The sequence below is a fragment of the Arachis hypogaea genome, chromosome 14 (assembly GCF_003086295.3).
Source record: "Arachis hypogaea cultivar Tifrunner chromosome 14, arahy.Tifrunner.gnm2.J5K5, whole genome shotgun sequence".
Classification (NCBI taxonomy): Eukaryota; Viridiplantae; Streptophyta; class Magnoliopsida; order Fabales; family Fabaceae; genus Arachis; species Arachis hypogaea.
In genome coordinates, this window is record NC_092049.1 from 147,874 (window position 1) to 170,985 (window position 23,112).

At 34.7% G+C, this 23,112-nt stretch overlaps 1 protein-coding gene and 1 pseudogene across 7 annotated transcripts; both read right to left on the bottom strand.

Moving 5' to 3' along the window:
• Nucleotides 1-1,712: 1,712 nt before the first annotated feature.
• On the bottom strand, nt 1,713-11,899 carry LOC112740745 (1-phosphatidylinositol-3-phosphate 5-kinase FAB1B). 7 transcript variants are annotated; one of them, XM_029291908.2, is made up of 13 exons: nt 11,516-11,811; nt 11,225-11,406; nt 10,029-10,764; nt 8,803-9,543; nt 8,271-8,424; nt 7,691-8,035; nt 6,378-7,232; nt 5,959-6,290; nt 5,276-5,399; nt 5,022-5,192; nt 3,183-4,652; nt 2,706-2,972; nt 1,713-2,468 (listed from the first exon to the last, which is right to left on the bottom strand). In XM_029291908.2, the coding sequence occupies exons 3-13, from the start codon at nt 10,631-10,633 to the stop codon at nt 2,163-2,165; spliced, it is 5,370 nt and encodes a 1,789-aa protein (XP_029147741.1). In that variant the 5' UTR covers nt 10,634-10,764; nt 11,225-11,406; nt 11,516-11,811; the 3' UTR covers nt 1,713-2,162. The 7 variants fall into 7 exon arrangements, with proteins under 7 accessions (XP_029147741.1, XP_025645128.1, XP_072071431.1 ...); XM_025789343.3 differs by having other exon boundaries at nt 11,580-11,757; XM_072215330.1 differs by having other exon boundaries at nt 10,029-10,716; nt 11,580-11,748.
• A 1,180-nt stretch (nt 11,900-13,079) lies between these two features.
• On the bottom strand, nt 13,080-16,415 carry LOC112740746 (uncharacterized; annotated as a pseudogene).
• Nucleotides 16,416-23,112: the final 6,697 nt, after the last annotated feature.

Below are 23,112 nucleotides of genomic sequence, written 5' to 3' on the forward strand. Positions count from 1 at the left end.
GTTGCAGTCGATTCTGTGCTCCTAGAATGGTTTTTAACTAGACGTCTGTGTAATGCAAAGAAAACGTGAAAAAATAAATTTAAGGATTTTTCAAGATATCACGAAAATGTGGATCAATTATTTTTATTTTTTAAAATGCCAATTAGACGACTCCTAGAATTTTAACAACCAACAGTAAAATCACTTTGTTTTCCTTCAAATTTTAATTATTTTAAGACAATATTTTTGTTATTTAGCTTATTTCACTTTTATTTAACTATTTGCTCATAAAATAAATATTTTTACTCTTATGTTCTGGAATTACAGACTGAGTTATTCAAAAACAAAATAATAAAATAATAATAATAATATATCTTTTCATCTAATATTATCATTTCCCAAAAATTCAACACACAAGCTCTAAGTATCCAATTATGAAGTCTTTGTCGATATTTATTAGTAGATGATATTTAATATTCAAACTTAGAATTGGTTAAGTTAAAATGATATTTAGTAATTAGTAGGAAGAATTATTTTAATACGAACAACACTTTTTGGTAGGAATGAATCTTCTCGTTTTTTTCAGTTAAGAGTATGAAGTGTGATTTTTAACCTTTTAATGTTTTCTTTTGGTCTCACCTATAAAATGTATGGTAAAAAATCATATTTTATCCCCTCAAGTCGTGAGAAAAAAATTAAAAGGATCCAATTCCGACCATTAAATCTTATATTAGATAAATTTTAATTAGGTCCTTTTTAACTATTTTTTGCTAAATAATACAAATATTTTTTGGAATATTCGTTTTTGTATTTGATATAAGATGGATTAGAGAATATTCTAAGAGCAAAATTTTAGTATTATTGTATTTTTTTTAAATAATAATTAATAAGAATTTAATTATAAATTTTATCTAATATAGAGATTCAATTATTAAACTTTTAAACTATAAAGATCTAATTAAAAATTTAATAAAAATATAAAAACTAGGAACATAATTAAACCTTGAAGGAAATACCACCATAGTTGAATTGCTTACACTTACTTACATCTGTATCTAACTTGAGTAGTAGATAAAATGATTCATCAAATAAAACATGTATAACTAGAAAATGGATGTTTAAAACAACCGTAATTTCTATCGGTAGAAATATAATTAGTGGTATCCATTGGGAGATTGCAACATAAAGAACATAGATTGAAAAAGAAGAATAAAAAATTATTGTTATAGAAGTAAGTGAATTCGAAGTTATTACTGTAAAATAAGTGAAACTAGAGAATAACAAATTCTTAAAAGAGCTTGTGGCAAGTTTATAAATTACAAAGTGTAATTAGCTCAATTGAGAGACTACTTTGGTCTACCTTTTAACACGTAGATGTGAAAGTGAAGCAAAATTGCTGATGCCTGTGCGCGCGCATATATTACATACTTTGCTTTGGAATATTTAGATTCTGTCAAACCTGGTTTTGATTTTTGTAATGTCTTAAAAATTCATAATTACTGAAGTTTAATGAAAACAACTGTCAAAATGGTTGAGAACAACTAATATCCATCTCTGGGCATACTTATGCACAAGATTTGTCGAGAGGCATAACACCAAACTCAACAGATTAAAATCTGAAACTTTTTCGTCTTTTATTTATAGGTGCTTCATTGGCCTCCATTTTAGTAGGTGTCTTCATATTTTAAAGATATATTATTTTATAAACACTAGTTTTCTAATCCTTGTAGTTCTTTTGAATTAATTCTAATAATATTTCACAAAACGGGAAAATGTTAATACACAAGATTAGTGTAATATAAGAAGCCCTAAAAAAAGGTTATGATAACGCTTGTAAACCAAAATTTGATAACATGAGATTTGAGATTAAAAATACATGATAATGATATAACAATTGAGGGGAGGAAAAAAGGAAAGAAAAATTCACTGTACAATTGACATCGGTGGATATTATCCACCATACCCACTGTAACAATCTGGTTACTGACGGTGGTGCACCTGCCATGTCTTTCAAGGGACTCAAAGTAACAGCTGCATTTATCATGATAACGCAATAATGCAGCATAGAATATTGTGTATATGAATGAGGGAATAGACAGAGAAGACAACAGGTGAAAGGTGGAATCTTTAGCATTTACAGGCTTCAAATTTTAACCAGAATGCGCCAAATGCGGGGCAGCACCTCATGAATTTTCATCACAAAATTCAGACTGGGACCCACCTGGATGCAAATCCGGAGGAGACCATTGATCTGGCACCATGAGAAAATATGCACTCATGGCTTTCCTAAACCGTTTCTTGTACTGCTGAGGTGATATAACAGTTGGAGAAGTGTTCTTAGGTCCACCGAGAATGCCTGAGGTCTTGACCCAAGTTTCAAGGTGCTTGTCCCATGTATACTGTCTCATGAAATCAATTATGCCTAAAACCAGCTCATGTTTATCCTCATCCACACCAACCAGCAATGAGTAGTCCATCACATATATTGACTGCAACAAATACCAACATTATATTACCAAAGAATAATATATAGTAAAACAAATAGAGAGTAGCTTGCAAGTGCTTGCAGCATGTTACTGTTACATGGATGTGATTTTCTTTTCTTTTCCTCTTTGGTGGCGGGGCAGGGTGGGGTGGGGAGATTGATGGTATGTGGCAAAATAACCCACAAAGGTGCAGTATAATTCTACAGTGTGAATAATGAAAATAAGAGCAGTTAGACATACCGCAAGGAATGCAGTGTCATTCCACACAGCCCTCTCAAGCAACCGTTTTGCCTTGTTCCCAACAAATATTGGAGACGTTGGCATAGATTCAATTAGATTCTGATCCAGCAGGACTTTATTGCTTCCAGTTGTATCTGGATTGTACCGTGATCGAGACGAACCTTTGAGATCATAAAGCCGTCTAATGTTACGCCTATAGAGGAGATTTTCCATAACCAAGACATCCATTTTAGTTTCCTTCCCCCCTTTGAGGTGCTTTGATGTTACCTTCAAAGTGCAAGTGTACTCAATGAAAACAGACACACTAGTATAAAAATGGTTGTTCCATATCTATGATGCACTCATTTATGGCTATGACTAAAAAGTACACAAGCACTTCATCAATAACAATTTCTCTACAACTTGAAATACGTGAAAATGTTATTAGTAAAAAATTCTATATATCAAAATTAAAGCAAATTTTAAAAGAAAATGTACCTGATAAATGCCCAAGATTTTTGCAAGGCAAGTTGGACTTCCAGTACTGATTGACTCAGATAAGTACTTAAAATATGCTGGTGCAAACTTGATGAATGACTCAAGCTCTGTCTTTGTAACCTGCTTGATTATAAATCTATCATCCAGGGTTTTTGCAAAGAAAACATTGCTCTTTCCTCCTTGGGCCCCCCACTTCTTGCAACGACTAAGGGACCTCACGAAATCTGTCTCAGAAGGGCAACATGTTCTTCTCAGGGCCTCAAATCTCTTTGCAAAGTAACAAGTAACTGTATATTTCACCTTTGCAAGGGAGTTGCTATCATCACTAAAAGACACCCTGGCATGCAAATCTTTGGTGTATAAGAGTGGGTCACCAACCAGCAAACTCTGAGATCCAGCAGTGGACAACATGCTCTCATCAGAGGACCCAAAACTCCTGTAGCTACTAGCAATTGACTCATCAAAAGAGCTAAGAGAAAGTAGACTGGTTGTATCAAAAAGTGGCAATGAAACTGAACTGTCAGCACTGTCTTTAGCTTTGTCAGATTCAGACATTTGGACATGATAATCGATTGACATAAGCACATATGATATGATACTAGTAGGTTCATCATCATATACAGCCACTATGGCATCATTTATACCGGCATGAAGAAGCAGTCTGGCTCCATTCTGGCGCTCCAACTCTCGAAATGATAAAATGTGGACTGGGTTGTAATCAACAAGCTTCTGACTGTTGAACGCAGAAGTTTTGTTGATTGAACTAAAGAGGTTGGCAAAAGGCATCCCAGGCCATCTAGTATCAAGCCCCTTTGAAAGCAATTTAGAGTCATTATCAGCAGTATAGTTCTCACAATTTGATTTTGCTGCCACTAAAGTTGCCTCAGGTGAATGAACCATCATAGCTGAATCAGGAGGTGAAGAACCATTTATTGGGTGAGTTTCACCAGTCCATGCAGCATCAAGGGTATCGGACAAATTACCCATAATAGGAAATTCTCCCTCTGACAAAGCCCTCCGTACAGATCCTCCAATCTCTGGGGACTCAGATTTATCATTGACATTTGCACCAGCAGAGAGTGAGAGATTAACCTTGTCATGAGTAGTGTCTTTACCCATCTCCCCACCGTTAGTCACTTCACCAGACGTGCTAAGGTTGCTAGCATTTTCCAAATTATGGCTTCCATCAGGTTTTGATTCCAAAACAGAGGAATCAAAACTGCTATGACCTCTTGCTGGCCTGGCAGCTCCATCTGCCTCTACAACCTTCTCCCTAGAACCAATTGACTTCTCTCTCTGACAGGAATTCCTGGGATCTCCTAGAAAATTTATTCTAGATGCATATATCAGGCGCTGGTCCCAAACAAGTGAAAGGAGGAGGATATGTCTGCGTAATTTATTGAGCTCTAGAATATCAACCACAGGCTGGCCAGCTTTGACCTCTTTATGCACCAACTTTTGTAACAAGTCCTAAGTAATCCAGCATTATAATTGGAAATCAAATATAAGCAAACTATCATCTTAGTCAAAGAAAATCTACAAGTGTTAAATGAGCCAACACCAATACTGATATATTCAGGACAAAGTACATATTTTGTAGAAAAACACCAATTCTTTTTTTTTAGAAAGCTCTTAGAACACATCATAAGTGGAGGGATAGATATATAGTAATAATAATTATAACAAATTAGGAAAATAGAATCTGGTTGAAATTTCTTATTAAAATCATCAGGGAACCTTTTTCCCTTTGCTTTCTTCTTGTTTTTGTTATGTTTTGTTTTTTCTTTTCTTTTTTTCTTTTGTTTTTCCTTTTTTTCTTATTAAAATCAAACAACCAACCTCTAATTCTTCTCTCTCTTTCTGCACCATCTCTTTAAGTTCAGAAACTAGATGCTTAACATCTGAAACTCTATTTCCTCCCACCCGCAGCCCAGTATCTGAGACCTTCTCTAAAAGTTGATGTAATACATTACGCACTTCACTAAACAGTACTTCAGCCCTGTTCTGAACCTGGTGGTTAAGATCAATAATCTCATCAGTACAGGAGAACCCAGAACCGAATGCAATATCTCAACTACGATTAGCATACCAACCTCAATTGCTTCTCTCTTTAGCCAGTCCTGATTATCATAGTTGAATTCAAGTTTAGGTGGGGGAAGATAAACAGAATGGAGGTCAATAGAAGCATAGCGAAAGCAGGCAACCATCTTCCCAAAACTGCATTTAAAGACAATGATTCAACAAAACAACCAAAAGTTTGATGCAAATGTACTCAATTTTATTGGGCACATAAAGTACTTCAATCAAGAGAAGGAAGTGCATTTCTCAAAAGAACTGTTTGTTTAATCAGTACAGAAATGCAAGATTAAGAGTAGTTTACTCTTACATATGCTTGAGCTTAATAAATAACTGGCTCAAATTTTTATTCCGTGATTAACCACAAAAGAAATTTGAGCATACAAGTAAAAAATAAGGGGTGTATCCAGCAATCATATTTTCATGGTTTTCTAATGCCCACTTTATTGAATGAGAATGTGACATATGATTAAACAAAACCACAGAACATTGTAAGCATACCAAGTTCAGCACACTCTTGCTCGTTAAAATCTCCCAACATACCTACTTTCAACCTGTTTGGTTTAGACTCTCATCAATGCCAGCTGGCATTTGGAAGAAGGAAGTCACTACTTCCTTGCAAGAAGATTACACTTGAAATCATGATTTCAAATTGGAAAACAGACATCGGATAGATTCAATTTAGATAGAGTAAGCATACCCATAGAATCTTAAACAGTCTCTGTGCAGAGAATGACCACAACTTGCAACCCTGCTTGCTGCTGCATGATTTGAAAAACTCAACTCCAAAAACTTCCCAAAGGATAAGCCCCACGCTGCATCAGACATAACTACTCTTCGTGTAGCAGGAGGGAAACCATTTACACGAGGACATTTCAAGCACCTATGCCACATCCATATTTTACCTTCACGTTCACCTGGTAAAGGAAACTCAGATAGTTTCTTAACAGAGATGGTCAGGCTCCCTTGTCGGTGAGTATAACAATGAACATGAGCTTCAGATGGCATGTCACACGAGCGGCAAATGTAACTCTACAAGGAAATGTAAATCAGTTGGAATCATAGGTCAACCATTTGTGACGAAATTTATAAAGGAAAAGAATTGGTAAGAACAAACACCTGATCAAATAGCTGATCTCTTAAAAATCGTCCCAAAGGCTTATCAGAACTTCCATAGTATTTAATTCGTACAAGATGGGACCTTTCGCAAACAGTTCCTTTCCACACACAACGTGTTGATAAGAAGACCAAGATACTCTGATGATCTGAAGTTGAGGGAGGAAAATCCTCTTTTGAAGGTATCATGTCATCATAGATTCTGTTATTATTATCATGTTTTCCATAAAGTGGCTCAGGGTTACATCCCAGACATGCAGACGATGCTGTAGCTTTGATCTGGTTATCTCCAACTGACCCTGAAGGCTCCAAGGTGCCAAAAGAATCTGAAGTAAGATCATTGTTCAACATGGTTTCCCTTCTCTTCTCTTGTCTGTATTGAGAGAAATCTTTGGGGTGTTGATTATCACCCGCCTTGGAAGAATAATTAGGGAGGAAACCACTGCAATAGGAAGATGCAGTCTCCTCAGCTGGTTGGAAGGCATTGCCAGAGACTTCATGTGTGTGAACCGAGTCACCCATCAGTGGTTTTTCAATGAAACTGCTACAGGTAGACAGGGTCTTCTCAATTCTGAGGCCATAATTAGAATTTGGTATTTTAATGGGTTCAGCTCCCTGATGCTCTCTAGGAGTGAGAATAGAATATCCAGGAATAGTAGAAATTGATCTTTCAATACAAGATGGTTTATCTGGTAATGCCACGGTTATTGGAGATTTCAAGGGAAACTCTAGAGGTGAAGCACCTTCATCAGCCAGAAAAGATGTCTCCAGCGCCAGATGATAGGCTGCAAAGACTCCATATTGGACCACATGTTTCACCTTCTTCAACTCATCCCCACTAGCACCCCTGAGCAAGATCTTCAAAACACCAACACACACACACACACACAAGCAAAATAAATAAATAAAGAAATAAAAAAAAAGCGAAGCAAACAAATAACCTTTCTTCATCAATAATTATTCTGGACTAATTATGTCAAACCAATTTGCTATATTGCTACATTATTTTGGTTCCCTTCACCATGATCATTCAATCTTTTAAAATGATTAAACAAAATAATGTTTGATTGCAATTTACAAAGGAAATCATTCATGCCTGAGTAACATAAATTACAGAAGAAGTTTCCTTCTTGCAGTTGTTAACTATGTTGTCTGCTTTTCTTCACATTGTGGAAGTGTTAGTAAGGGATTGGGGATCTATCAGCCAAAAGTTTTGAATATAGGTCTAACAGCACTTCAGTTCCTATGTGCATTGTGAACATATGTAATACTAAAATTGAATCATGTCTAAAAATATTTCAGGTTATAGAACTTACAGTGCAACCCAGAGGTTTTGGGCAACCCTCAAAGAACATCAAAGTTTTTGTTGATTTTTTTCCACATTGCCCAGCACTACCATGCTCCTCAAAAAATTTGTCAACATGGAATGCTTCACAATAACCCACCTTTTGGGATGTTAGATGATCAATTGAAGGGACAATCTGTGCCCCAGTGCAACGGGCAATACGCTCTAAAAGTGGTTTTTTAATATTCAAAACAAGTGATATGTCTTTAGCAAGAAGGTATTCTTGAGCATAACGAGATACTGACTTCTCTACCAAAAGCACATTTGGGTGATGAGCACCAATCTTTGCAACTGCCATCTTCAAATGGTCCATTTCCTGCAGAAGAATAAAAAGACCACGAAACTCAGAACTTGTATTATAATAGAAACAAGATGAAAGAAAGACGACTTAGTATGCTTGGTAAGGTCAGAAATTGAGATCACATAAAAAGGAAAATTTTCATACATAAGCACCAATAACAGATAACACTACACACAGTTGTCAAGTGCATTTTTATCCATGAATATTTGTGTAACTATTAAGTCTTAAGAGATAGTTGGGTGGAGAGAACCTGCTGTAACAAAGTATCCACACTTGATAGCTGGTTAGAGATTCGCTGATACTCCAAAGCTCCTCCAAGTATAAGAAAACGTGGTTTATCAAATTTTGACGTCATTCGACGATGGGCCACATTCTTCTTGCAAACAACTCCTTTAACCACCATGCTGTAAAGACAAAAATTGAACATCAAGAATATGCAGAGACAGATAATAAAATACAATAAATATACTCACACGACACACTTCAATTCATCAGCCTCCTAAGAGAAAACATAAAATAAATTTTGTATGATAAAAATAGAAAGAAAAACCTCACAGATTTGTATTACACTACTACCAATATCCCTATAAAATAGAAACAGAAAATATATGCATGTAGTTTATTTTTGTATTTTCTTTTTCCATCTCTAGTGGGAGAATTATAATATCACACTAACATTACAATGTTCGTTCTCAATTTACTTCTTTTAGTTACAACTCAAACTCTTGGAAGAAATCATTAGTTTTATGACCAGTCCATCATTCATTTCTCTTTAGTCTTACCTTTCATTTCGGTGTCCACAGGCTATGCATTTGACCTTTACATATCCACCAGGATCCATACCTCCACCCCTGCTCATATCAGGCTTCAGAAGTGTAGCAGCTTCCCATGACAAAGCTGTAATTATATCCAACCAACTATCTTTGCCATTTTCATCATAACTAGGTATGTTTTCCACCTGCAAAAGCTGAGCTACCAGAGCTCTAAAATGCCCCTCCACTACTGTCTTCAAGGCCTTCCTATGCTCCTCACCTGATTTATCTCTGCTACGATATTCTCCAGAGCCAAAGCTAACAGAGGATTGCAGATATCCCCATTCTCCAGTGGTAGTAGTACCATCATCTTCATCATCATCAAAAGGAACAGCTTCTCTATCATCCTCTTCATCTTCTGGCTCAGGAGGGAGCCAAAGAAGTCCATTATTCTCAAAATCTACAGGCTCAATATTATTACTTGCCTCATTATACGGAGGTGATATGCATCCTTCCACATGATCGTGCTGATCAGCCTTCCCAGGTTCTTGGATCCCATCTATGCCTACAAGATCAAGATCCGAAGGTGACGTTGCGCAACTCAAACTTTTTGCCTCAACGTTATCTCCATTATGATGCATTTCATGAGGTTCATACACATGATCAATCCCATGAATGTTAATTGGATCCTCATAGTCATTGGCATGAGAATAATGCCTTGACTCTGTATCAGAATGATAGGCAACATAATCATCATCATCATCATCACTCCTGGCTCAGAACAATCAACATACAAATAACATTAAGAACAGAAACAATTAAATATCGGATAAAACACCAGATGCACGATGATAGTTTGATGCACTAGCCAAATATATTATTGAATTCGTCAATTAACCAGAGCCTTTAAATAACATTAAGATCTAATGTGGAAAGGTAGCCATCAACACCCCCCCCCCTTCTCTCTCTCTCTCTCTCTCTTCCTCTCTTTCCCCTATTTTGGTTCAAGAAACCTACACAGAACCTCATCAAAACTTTTTTTGCACATCAATATAAAATCAATAGCCATATGCACACACAAGAATACATCTTAGCAACACTCACTCCTCTATATCAAATCAGATTCCTGAGTCCCAATAAGGAAGAATTCTTGCTCAATATATATGCATGAGAAATGTGAGGACATAAATTAACCCTCAACTTAAGAGCAGAAAGACAATCCAAAATACAAATGAACCAGTGTTGAAAAAAGATACCTGTTGAAGCAATAGCCAAATTGGTTAGAAGCCAAATCCCCTACGGCACCAGAGGGATTTGTACACCTATCAGGATTCAAATTTTCCTGCCGATCCGTTAACAGATCCATGGGGGAAGATTGAGGTGAAATATAAGGCACACGCTGGTAAGGTCCAGTTGAGTAAGGAGTTGAGCCAACAGTGCTACTGCTACTATGACAGGTGGAACTGGACTTAGTGCTGACCAAGCTTGTCGCAGATGGGGACGGGCTGAGACAAGGGGTGACCGGAGTGACATTATCAACCGTTGCTAAACCCTGCTCCCATTGTTTAAAGCAATAATTACATACCCTAATCCTATCCCAATCTTCGCGGCCACTTTTTGACTCATCCGACAGTGCAGGAACAGAATTAGCAGTGCACTTTGCACAGAAAACTCGGCCACATATTCTACAATGATGCCTGCGGTTGAATATAGTAAATTGTGAATCACATTCATAGCATACCCTACAACTCTGATCGGGCATCCAGAAGTCCCTCGACACATTTGGTGGTTCAGCCCTTCGAGGGATCCAAGACCTAACTACGTCAACAAGATCAGATATTTTCTTGTCAGGGGTACCCATCGACTGTGATTCCGCCTGAGCCAACTCATTGAGTCCCTCATTAGCCAGTCTTGTAAATATTCCATGTACCTCGGCCCATGATGCTAGAGAGAAACATGTGCATATAAACAAAAACACAAGTTCTTCAGAAACTGAAATGGAAGGAAAACAAAACAACCACCTTACATTAATTATTAATATGCACCAAATCATGAATTGTAAAAAGCAGAATATAACCAACTGATAGCCAGATATTCCATAATTAGATACTACTTAGAGGAAAAGCGATTTATTCAGAGATGGCAATCAAGTCAAAACAAAAGCAATATATACATGAACACCACTGATAACGCTGCAACGTGCTAAAATTCAACGCTAGATCAGAGAACAATTGAATAATAGTAATAAACACATAACGGTTTTGATCAGTTCGGTAAATTGTTGCAGCAATAGCATCCATAAAGATCAACAATCAATCCCCCAATTCCCAATTCCCGCAATTCCTCAGTTCACTAAACCCAAAACCTTAACATCACTTAAAAAACAAATTGCAACACTGAAATCTGCATCTTCTCAATTCATCATTAAGATGAACAAATAGTAAGTAATTACCATATAGACTGGTTCAGAAGTTCAGATTCAGTTCTGGAGCAAAGGGAAGAGGCCAATAGTGGCTACCACCGCCATAGAAAACAAAAACCCACGAATTGTATTTCAGTTCAAGCGATCAAAGTTCACTTCAATGCCTGAATTTTCAGCTCAACGACAAAGCAAATTAAACAAGAAACGGTAACCTGATGCAGAAAACAGTAAACAACTCAAGCAAACAAGCACAGAATAATAATCATCATCATCATCATTGAAGTTAGTCCTCAAAAATTTCCAACCCCTTCACCAACTCACAAAGCAATCAACCATGGAACATGCATGTAAAAAGCACAACTTTTTGCTTCGGGAAACTGAAAACCTCGGAAAAACAGTGACTTCTTCGGTTCGGAAACTGCAATCAGATCTCACACCTTCCTTCTCCTGAAAACCCCCGAGACTAATAATTTCAAGTAATGAAATATAGTAAAATAAGAAAACTTTTTTTTTTGAATAATTTTTTTTGGTGACTTTTTTTTTTATGAATAATTGAGGAACTCAAAAAATTTTCTATAATTTTTATATAAAAAATAAAATAAAATAAAATAAAAAAACCATTCGCTCGTCGCCACACCTTATCACGTGTGTACCCAACGCTCGCCACCTCATGTTATTTTTTTATTATTAGATATCATTTTCTGTAATTTAAAGTTATTTGTTTTGGAGAAATATTAGATGAGTAAATTATTTTTATAATTAAGTTTAATTAAGTTTTTTATTTTTTTATACATTTTTTAATTATTTTTATTCTGCTAATAAATTATTAAACTAATTTAATTAAATTTATTTACAAAATAATTTGGTCATATAGGATTTTGTTGGTTTTATTACTTTTTCTTTTCTTGTTCTAATTTTTCAGTTAATTTTTTACGTTTCGAAATGTTTTATTTTGTGAAGAAATGTCAACCAAAAGCTACAGTTACACGTAGCTACTCTTTAGGATTTTGTTATTAATTATCATCTTCTTTTCTCCTTTAGTCACGATTATTATTTGTTTATTCACGAGAATTTTAACCTACTTTCATTAATATGGCACGTCATCTATATTATCACTTCAAGTAGTTTTATTTTATTCTTTCAAGTAGAAATTTTGAAATGATAAATTCAGAGAGATTGATTCTTTACCCATTCCATACAATGATAGTACTACGTCCTATTACAAGTTAAGAGAATATAATGAAGTGTAAAATTTATAATTCAATTAAATATTTGAATTTGCAAAAAGTTTTAAGATAATATTAGTGGAATATGCATGAATATAAGACTAGTTAAAATAACAAGTTCTTCAATCTCGTAAATAATATTGGTAGTTCAAATTTTAGGTGTCGGGGAAGTTTGTATGCATGCATATAGATAGGTATAAAAGATTTAGTTGTTATATAAAGATATATGAATGTTTAGTAGTAGTATTAATGTTTAGTATAATTTTAAAAATTAAATTATAGTTTTTTAAAAAATTATTTAAGAATTTATAAAAAAGTTAAAAAAATAACTTCTCTCATAATATTACTATTTTTTATCATATTTTTATAAAATAATCACTTTTAGAACTAAAAACCCAAATACAAAATAATTTATTTATAAACTATTTTTAATATAATCATTTAGAGATAAGTATTGTTTTGATCTTGAAAATCAGAATCAAAACCGTCCTCAACGTAATTTTTTTATTTAGAATCATCCTTTAACGTTTTCTTCGTATTAAAATCGTCTTTTTTAATAAAATTTTGTATTTTATTACTAAATTACCCCTATTCTAATAAAAAAAATTTATAAAATTAAAAAAAAAAAAGAAAAAATATGAAGTTACAAAGTTTAATAATTGAAAATAAAGCAAAAGAACTTAATAGATAAATATAACTTGGTTCATCAATTGCATATGTACAATCATGTCTAATAAAATATTGACAATGAGCATCTGCGTAATATGCATTGAACTGTACAATGCATGAGCAAATTATAAAAGTGCATAGACCCCTCGTCACCATGAACAAGATATAGAGGACCTGAAATTCAAAACGGGAATCACATTTCATATTTACATGCACGAGCTATGGCTTGAATCTGCAACTAGAAGGGAGCTTAATGGCGTAAACTTGAGTATAGATCTTGAAGACTGTCGTACAATGGTCCAGCTGCCTTTGGCCTGTCCACCATCCCTAGTAGAATGTCAGTTGTAGTGAGATAAGGATCCCCGTAAAACCGCAAATTGGCATCCATCCTTGTTGCAACTATATTCCCTTCCAACGACACTCCAACAAATGCCCCTATCAGTTCGGTAAAAATTGTATCAGCTATGCTTTCAAAAGAATCATTCTACCACAGAAATATATTGGGGTAACAAAATGAGAAATTAAGATATCAAGCGAGAGTAGCAGCTATAGTTGTGAAATTAGCTTGTTAGCATTTAAATTATTCAAACAAGGCATTAACAAACACACCTTCAGTCCACTATACCACATATTTCTACCATAGTTAAAACTTGATGTCTTAGTCAGCATATTAACAAGATTATGGTCCATACATTAGATTGCCTTGGCTAAATATTTGATCAGGTGTGGAAATTATTCAGCAACAGACAGCACTAAAATATCAAGGAAAGCAATAGCCCAAATATACTAATCAATTCAAATGAACAAAATTAAACATTTAAGTGGCATTTTTGTAAATAGAGTAGAACCAGCGATATGTGCAATAAAAAATCATTTAAAAACTACCTTTACTACAACTGTATGTATAGCACATGCCAGAACCCCTGTCACCAGCACGAACATCAGCCTCCAGAACTCTTCCAACAGGTCCAGCAGCAGCACTACAACCAGCACCAAGGGAAAAATGCATTCGACTGCAGAATGCCTTCACAGATTTTATATCATGAAGAATAACTATAAAATCCATAAGTTCGCCACCAATCTGGGAATACAAGATCAACACACAAATCTAAGCCATGCCAAGATTTTTAATACCTATACTAAATCGATCTTCTAAGGGTAATATTCAGTTAATGCAATAGAGTTGTGTAAAGATAAAGTCACAAAAAATATTATGTCAATCAAGATTAAATAGTAAAGGAAAATTAAACACAGATGTATTTTGAAATAGGTCCACATCCATTCCTTCTACTCTTTATCCGGTTTTCACAATTAACTCATAATAGTATGCATAAACATATTGGTGAAATAATACTACACAAGAACTAAACATGCATATATTCTCCTTACCTGAGCACCCCATCCTAAGCCCAGGGAGAGTACAGCTGATGGCGCAGACCATGATCCATCTGCTCTTCGAGCAACAACCAAACCAGTACCAATTTTGTAAGAGAGAAGTGCACCAGCTTTGGCAACAGTTAAGATCGCTAGGCCTTTGGCATTTTTTAGAACAGCTAGAGGGATGGACCTCTCAGGATTGGATTTGGCCACCTGCCCATTCAAAAAATTATTGCATATCAACATATATAAGTGCTACTCAGAAAATTTCATCTAGATGCTCCATGAATACACAAGTAGAGCAATTAATGTGGAGGTTTTAGTCTATCTTAATCTACTACAACTAAGATACATCAGTTATTAAATTACTTTTTGGTACTTAATAGAACTGGCAAAAACCACTCAAGGATCAAATAAGCGGGACAGCAAATAAAATGGAAATGGTCATAATTGGAACAATATATGAAGACTCTTGCTTAACGAAAACCTGCACAAACTTCTTTTAATATTGATAAAGAAAAGAACAAACCTGACAGTAGTTTTTCAATGTATTAGATGCTTTATATATCTCATGCTCCATAGACAAACCAACAGGAAGATTAAGCCACCCCCTAGCACAAGTCCAATCCATCACATCATGCTTAGCTACCTGCACAGCATTGCTTATAGTGTTGATAAGAACACCCTGCAAAGGATCGAGCCTATCATAGCAGGAATCACACACTCTCTGAGGATTCCTTTCCCTGAACCTAACAGGCAACAAACACCGGCCCTTGGTACAATTACGACAAAAAATCCCTCCACAAAACCGGCAATGATGTCTACCACGTGTAATCGCAGTAAACATAGCAGTACACTGCATACAAACAGTAGCAGAACTATCAGGGAGCCATTCTGGAGGTTCAGCCTCCAGGACCTCCTTGTAGGCACTATAATCAATCCCAGTTGGCTCGCAGAGGGGGGTGCACTCGGCGTGTACACTGAAGAGTCAAGAAAAAGATCTCCATTCTTTCCGGAGCCAAGAAATGACAGATTTGAAGTGGGTAACTGCTGGTTTGCTGTAATCCTCGGAACCTTGTTTCGCCCAGTCAAAATAGCAAACAAACCAGAGACAACATTCTTCACGTTCACCTCTGGAGGCATGTTAGAGGGCATGATGTTATTGTTAGCACCACCAACATCATCATCTGAGTCATAACCTCCATCAAACAAGTCCCTATCCTCAGAAGGGAACTGATATAAGAAGTCTTTGTTTGAGGACTTTGAGCCTAGTGGACCAGACGTGGTACCGGACTTTGGCTCAGACCATGTAGAATCAACATAATGATTCATCTTACCGTAGCTGAAGTGATTATTTTCCTTTTCTAGCATAGAGAGGGAAGAGTATGTTACTCTACCATCAGAAGCTGCCATTCAACAAAACAAAACCACACAAGATTACATTCACATCAGAGAGAGAGCAATCCCAAACTGCAATTGAAAGCTCCAAGTTACAAACTTCGTCGAGAAGATATATATATATATAATTAAAAAAGCGAAAGGAAGTATGAACCGACAATTAAGATTATAATAAGTAGTGTCAAGAACATCGGTCACACGGGCACGAAGAGTTTATGGAAAACATAAATTGAGAATCGAATTGCATGCAGGAAAATCATTAAAATTGATCACGAAAAAGGTTGGAGGTGGTTGAGATTAGGGTTTTCGATGGACAGATTAACCTATAAGGGGGATTAAGGAAGGAGCAGGAGAATCAAACAAAGAACAAATAAATAAATACAAATATAAATAATAAATTTCAAATAAAAACCTTTAATTGGAACTGGATTGGTGAAGGTATGAAGCTTAATTGAGAATAAATTGGGAACGAATAAATGTTGCACCAATCGACGGGAAAGGGCGAAGATAACAGAGAGAGAGAGAGAGAGAGAGAGAGAGAGATAAGAAGTTCGATTGTTATAGAAGTTAGCAATTGCCTTTGCAAACGTACTAACTAAACTGCGTATCGAATGTTGCGTACGTACGTCTCCTGATAAACGACGTCGTTCAGATAACCTTTGTGCTTTCGGAATCATTTCATAAGTAATGTGAAGCTGATATTTAACTTTCAGATAATTTAATAAATTTTACTAAATTATTATTTGATAATTTTTAATTATTAATTTTAGGTGGCGGATTTTTTACTCTCACTTTTCTATGAAACTATAATAAAAATATTTAGGAATAGAACTCTATTTTTTGTTTTTGAAAGAACTAAAAATAAGATATTTATCCTTTTATATTTTTAATTTTTTAAAATTTTTCCTTTCTTTTTAATTATTCTTTCGAGGAGAGTCTCCACTAGGATTTCTTCTTACATTCAACATCGTCACAATTGATTCTGTGTAAAATCTTTTCTTTGATGTCTTCATGTCAGCTTCTACCGTCGCACCACACTACACTTTCAGTTGAGTCTGTGTTTTTGTTTTTCACTATCGCATTAATCTGCTAGGTTTCTCCAGTATCTTCGCCGATTCTATCCCTACAGTCGCTGTACCACGCATCGTTGTTGCCTACGAGCCCAAGAAAAATGGCTAGAGACAGCGTCCTTACCTGCGTGGCAATCGGTGCCATCAGTATCAGTGAGGATTTGATTACCTTGTTCTCTATTTGACTTTCATATCAAAACATACAGTTTTTTTGTTGTGTCCTTCACTTAGCAAAACATGCCACAATTTTCTTTCTCTTTCTTAGGTTTTCGATTTACTAATGATGTGTGTATTTTGAAACTTCTATTATATATGCAAGTGCTGTTTACGGGACATATGATGCAATTTTGCTGAGTCCTTGATTATGATTAATTATTGAATTTGATTGTTGTGATTTCGTTGGTAGAAACTATTTTAATTTCTAATTGAATAAAATTCTTAATTTTTTTATTTGAAGTTTAACCTCTGTTGTAGAAGTAGAGTAATAGTTGTGAAGAATTAAAATACAATGCATGGTGTCTTATATGAGAAAACTCATTGGATTAGGAGTAAATTTTAGAGATTGTATCAGTAGGAAGTCAAAGATATTTCTGATGATGCTGATTTGTTGAGTAAAATAAAATAAAATAAGAAAGATGACTGAGGGAAGGGATTTGTTGATTTTATCTCATGATACCTTTTGTAAAACTTGTTAGTTTAAACTTCAGAAATATTTAAATTTCAGAAACGTGATATTGAATGCATGTTTTTTTCTCTTTCTCTCTTTTTTAATTGGAACTCTTATGTATTATTGTATTTTTGTTGTAATTCTTTATTTTTATAGCATTTTGGTTCTGGCACAAAACTTTGTCTATACTATTGTAGCTTGTTGTTTGTCTTGCATTTAAAAATTAACAAAATTAATTGCTTGTCAAAACAAGATTTAAGACTAATTTCTTTAGTGATGTACAACTTGCCAAATTGTTTTTGAGTTTGTTCTATATAGGCAATCATGGAGTTAATTTTTCTATATTCTATCATGGGGTGCCCAATGTTTTGTGTGTTCACCCTGTTGGGCCACCGTGGGGAGCTCTCGACCATCGGGAAGGAATCAAGCGAGAAAACATAAGATGAGAAGACACCACATCCAACTAAAAATCTTATGGTGTCAAGTTAATGGGTCTCTCATCTTATAAACTCCTCACACTTCCTTGCTTTCTTTGATGTAGGACTAACTTCATGCACTCCTCATACTTGCAATATTAACAATACCAAACCTTAATAAGGACAAGTTTGTTGATTTTCTGAACGAGTTTGTAGAGAAGCATACTCAATAGTTCAAAGATTGCTAGTTTCAATAATATTGCATTACAGTGAAACTTGTTACTTTTGCCATTTAGACAAGTAAAAGTTTTAACAGGTTCCAATCTTAGGTCCAAAGTTTTAGTTGGTTTATAGGGGCTATATCCTATGCTTTATTGAGATTTTGCGGCACTTGAGAACCAATTGGTTTCCTCTGTTGTTGACATTTTTATTTACACTTGATAGAAACTAGTTCTTGGAGAATTTTATATATAGCTTGTTATCAACATTAATTAAAAAAATTTACTCTTTAGTTGTCTTATGTTTTTTAGTTTTTACGTATTATTTGGGGCTACGATAGATGTGCTCATCCTAAATGGGAACATTGTGCTTTGGCAGAGTAATGTATGTTTTTTCAACTTTTTTTTTTAGTTTTTATAATTTCCATCGTGTTGATTTTTATAATTTAAGGGTGATTAGCATTTGTAATTTTTGTCATTTTTAAACTTTAAAATTTTTACTCGTGTTTTAACATGCAGTAATTGGTTGATGAAATCATTAATAGTTTTTTTTTTAACAAGCTATTGTGGCTGGCATGATTCAATTCTTTGTATATCTAAACTAACGTTGATATCGAATCCAAGATTAAAGAAGTTAGAAACGTGAATCAAGCTAAGCAAGTGCAACATCCTCGCATATATAATTGCCACTATAGTTGATTTCAGCTCAACTTTCAGGTTTTTTTCACACACAGAAAAAACTAAAAAAAAGTCATATGGCTAATGCTATAATCAACATTACACATTTGCTTTCAGAGAATACCAGCTTGTCTCTTACAACGCTGAAAAATCACTCATTAATCATTATACATTTATACTCATCATTTCAACGTTGTAAAGGTCGTGCCACATCGTCAAAAACTTAACTATAGTTAGCTTAAAAAAAAGAGAATCTCAAAATATAACCAAAGACATAATCATGCACAGACATACAGCAGTGCCAATCACAATTACATTTAGGCTAAGCTTTTCACATGATATCCGACAATTTCGCATGAGCTAGTTTGGTGTCTCTAGGTTCACATACAGGCCCTGCATCCTTGGCAAGAGGGAGTATCGTCGTCAGTTGAGTCTTTTATCTTACGGTTCTAACTCTACACGAGGAAATCAAATTATCACTTACAATGGAGTAATCAACTACCTACAATAAAAATCACAAGCATGCATAGTAAACTTATTGGTCACAACAACAAAGCAATAAACAATATAAATCACATTTTCCTGCAAAGAAACAAATCTCGGTCTAAAGAAAATAACAAAACTAATTGGAGTAAAAAAATGTAAGATCATGAAAGAATTGCTCCTATACATATGTATGTAAACAGTAAATGTAATAAATATAAAAGTAACATCCCAAGTAGATACCTAGTAATGCTTAGTTTAAAAAGAAAAAAGTAGATTATACTTTGTAGCATACTCAATAAGTAGAGTCCAGAGTCTTGGAGCCAATATCCCAAAAATTACATGAAATTGAATAAAGGTTACTTGATCATGCAAGAGAGAATAAATGAACCCATAATAAAAAAAATTATTTGAAAGTTGAAAAGATACATTTTACTATCTTCTTACCTTTATGCAATACAACAACAAAAATAATAATTATCATATATCCCACCCAATGAGAGTCTGCTACATGGATAAAATAGTGACATTACACCCTATCATAAATTATGTCTAAATTATGGGGTAAATTGCTTAACATTTCTTTCAACTTTGAATATACTTTAATCCCAACAACCATATTAGAAAGGAAGAGACTTATCTCAAACTATGAATCATCACGTCAAATATTCAATGCATTTTCTTATATCATTATCCACAATTAAAATATGACTACACTGGAAAAATATGACTTTTCTGATTTTACAAATATGAGCAAGTTAGAGATATGACCCACATATAATTACATAAAAACAAGTAATCGTCACAATATAAAAGTTAAAGTTCTTACTTGTAGACAGCGAGGACCTTGGAGAGAAGTGATAGGAGAGAGAAAGTCTTCTTAACAACCTTGGCAGACTTAGAGAGCAACAAGTATGAAACTACGCCAATGAGGACAGGAACAGTTTCAACAAGCTGAGCAAAAGAAAATAGATACTCAATCACAATGTTAATAATTTGATGTGCATAAACGCGTGAAAATGCTAAGGATTGTGTTTTGAACATAATGATCCACCCAAGTGGCAAGACAATGTCAGACATAAGAATCAAGAACAATTTCCAATTCAACTTAATGAATGAATATTGAATAGAGTTGGAAAAAAATAAAAAAAAAAACCTTGCTAATTGTTACTTCTGATGTAAATCATGTTAAGAGTGAGGTATAAGCCACATTTGGCAATTTTTCGTAATCTAACTTGAATACTTAATCAATTTATGTCAACTATAAGAATCAATAACAAAACACTAGAATTAGCTACTCTCCTAGAAATTAGAATTAAATATTCTCCCTTAAAGCACATAACTTCTAAAATGCAGAAATCCTTAGATTATTTACCTGCAAAGTGGAACAATATCTCGTTTAATTTCTCGAGTCCAAAGCGATGACTTTAATTGTACGGCTATAATAGGACGATGAATAACTTGCTTCAAATAGGAGAATAAATGGAGTTTCGTCTTCGAGGGAGACAACAGCAAGACACGGCTAGACCACCTAAGCAGAGGCCATGCTTACCGTCGTCCGCAGCAAGAAGCACTTCTGTACGAAGACGACAAAAGTCCTGCGGAATTTTTGCCGGTTCTCCTTCCCTTCAACATTCATATTTAGGACAGACTTTGTCAAAGTCGCCAACGTAACACATTTGAGGCTGTCAAATATTGCCTTGTCTTCCTCATTCAGTTTGCGATAGTCAACCTTTTTAGGAAAACGATCCCCTACAATATTTTAATAGTAACAAATGAGCCAAAAGGGTTCAGTTTAATCTTTTATATACCAATGAACCGAAATTTAAGGGAGAAATGAACTGAAAATAAGCAAGAAGTGGAAAGTGTATTACCGCCATGGCTTATCCCCAGCGTAGCTGCTACTTTGGCAGGTGTTATGTATATTTTTCCATGGAGAGTTTTCAGGCAACCATGATACTCATCATAGCAATCAATCAATTCTTTTAAGAGGGCGTGAGATACCTTCATTTCTGGGACATGTGCCAGGGCACCGAATCCTATTTCTTCAACTATATCTTTCTTTTCCTGACTCATATTCTTGAACACTGTTGCTAAATGATAGTATTTCTCTATGCAAAAGAAGTACTGAATATAGTAACAACCAATTTCAAAGCCCTAGTTACACTATCCACTGAACTGGTTGAAAATAACAACAAATTTCATTCCATGCCCTAGTTATACTGTAAAAATGCATTCACAATAGTTCGATCTTCTAAACGAAGCAAATCAATCCAGTAAACCTAAAATGCAACTAGGAGAAATGCGACATTGCAAGATTTCAAGTGAACAGTAGTTTTCTTATACCTTTGGTAGTCTCTGTTGCTGTTTTTGTTCGTTTGTGGTTGTTCGTTGCCAAATCTTCTAGCTATTCTTCTGCAGTAGTGGTTTTCGCAGAGAACGTGACTGAAATTTCAGTGATTTTGAGAGAGATTCAAAGAGAATGATTGGTTTCGTGCATTTTGAAGAAGAAGGAATGTTTTATTATAATGAAGCGCGTGGAAGTCACGTTTATTTTAGTGACGTTGGAGGCGGGTAAATTTATTTGGGCTTGGGTCAACTTGTGATTTAGGGTTTATGGGTTCAGGGTTCAGTGTTTTGGGGGTTTAGGGTTTACGGTAGGGTTCATGGTTTACGGTTTAGGGTTTAGTATTTAGGGTTCAGAGTTCAGTGTTCAGGGTTCAGGTTCAGAGTTCAGGGTCAGTTTCAGGATTTAGGGTTTAGGGTTTTAGGGATTTAGGGTTTATGGGTTCAGGGTTCTGGTTTTAGTGTTTAGGGTTTAGGGTTCAGGGTTTAGGGGTTTAGTGTGTTTTTAACTTTCGGTTCGCGCAGTGTATTAATTTTGGTTCACTGTGTTCTTTTTTATTTCTAATGTATTGGTAAATACAGTGATTACAATCACTGAGAACCTAGAATAAAACAGCAGCCAGACAGTTCCAACAGATATATAAATATTAACATTTGATATATACATTGATATTAAGAATAGATATATACATTAACATTGACATATATACATTTGAAAGAAGCATTGTTTGATACATACATTGACATATATACATTTGAAGTATGCATTTTTTGCTTTTTAAACAAGTTAAACAAAATATTATTAATTACAACTAGTATATGCTATTTGCTATCTAAATTCCCAGATGTGTATTTACAATAAGGGTTGGAGAGGAAAGCAGATGGCTTGGTGAGTCGTATTGCTTCAGATTCCAAAATTACTTGGTCTCTGATTTTGTTAATTTAATGCAACAGAAGATTTGGACCATATTGATATCTGAAGTCATCAATGTCTTTCTACATTTCAATTGAAATGAATTAGTTACATAAGAAATGAATTCAAATGAAATAAGAACAATATCATTCAAAGCCCTAATCATAATGTAAAAATGCAATCACAATAACCCTAAACCCTGAACACATTAAATATCAAGTAAATCAAAATCACATTAAATAACAACAAATTTCACTCAAAGCCCTAGTCATACTATAAAAATGCAATCACAGTTATCCTAAACCCTGAAAAAATTAAAAGGAATCCACCGAACCGAAAAACATTCACTTAGTGAATCAAAATTATATGAGCTACCGAACCAAAAATTGTTTATGTGGTGAATTTTGTTGATGAAATTTCAATCAACAAGAATAGTATTTATGCATAGAAAAAAAGT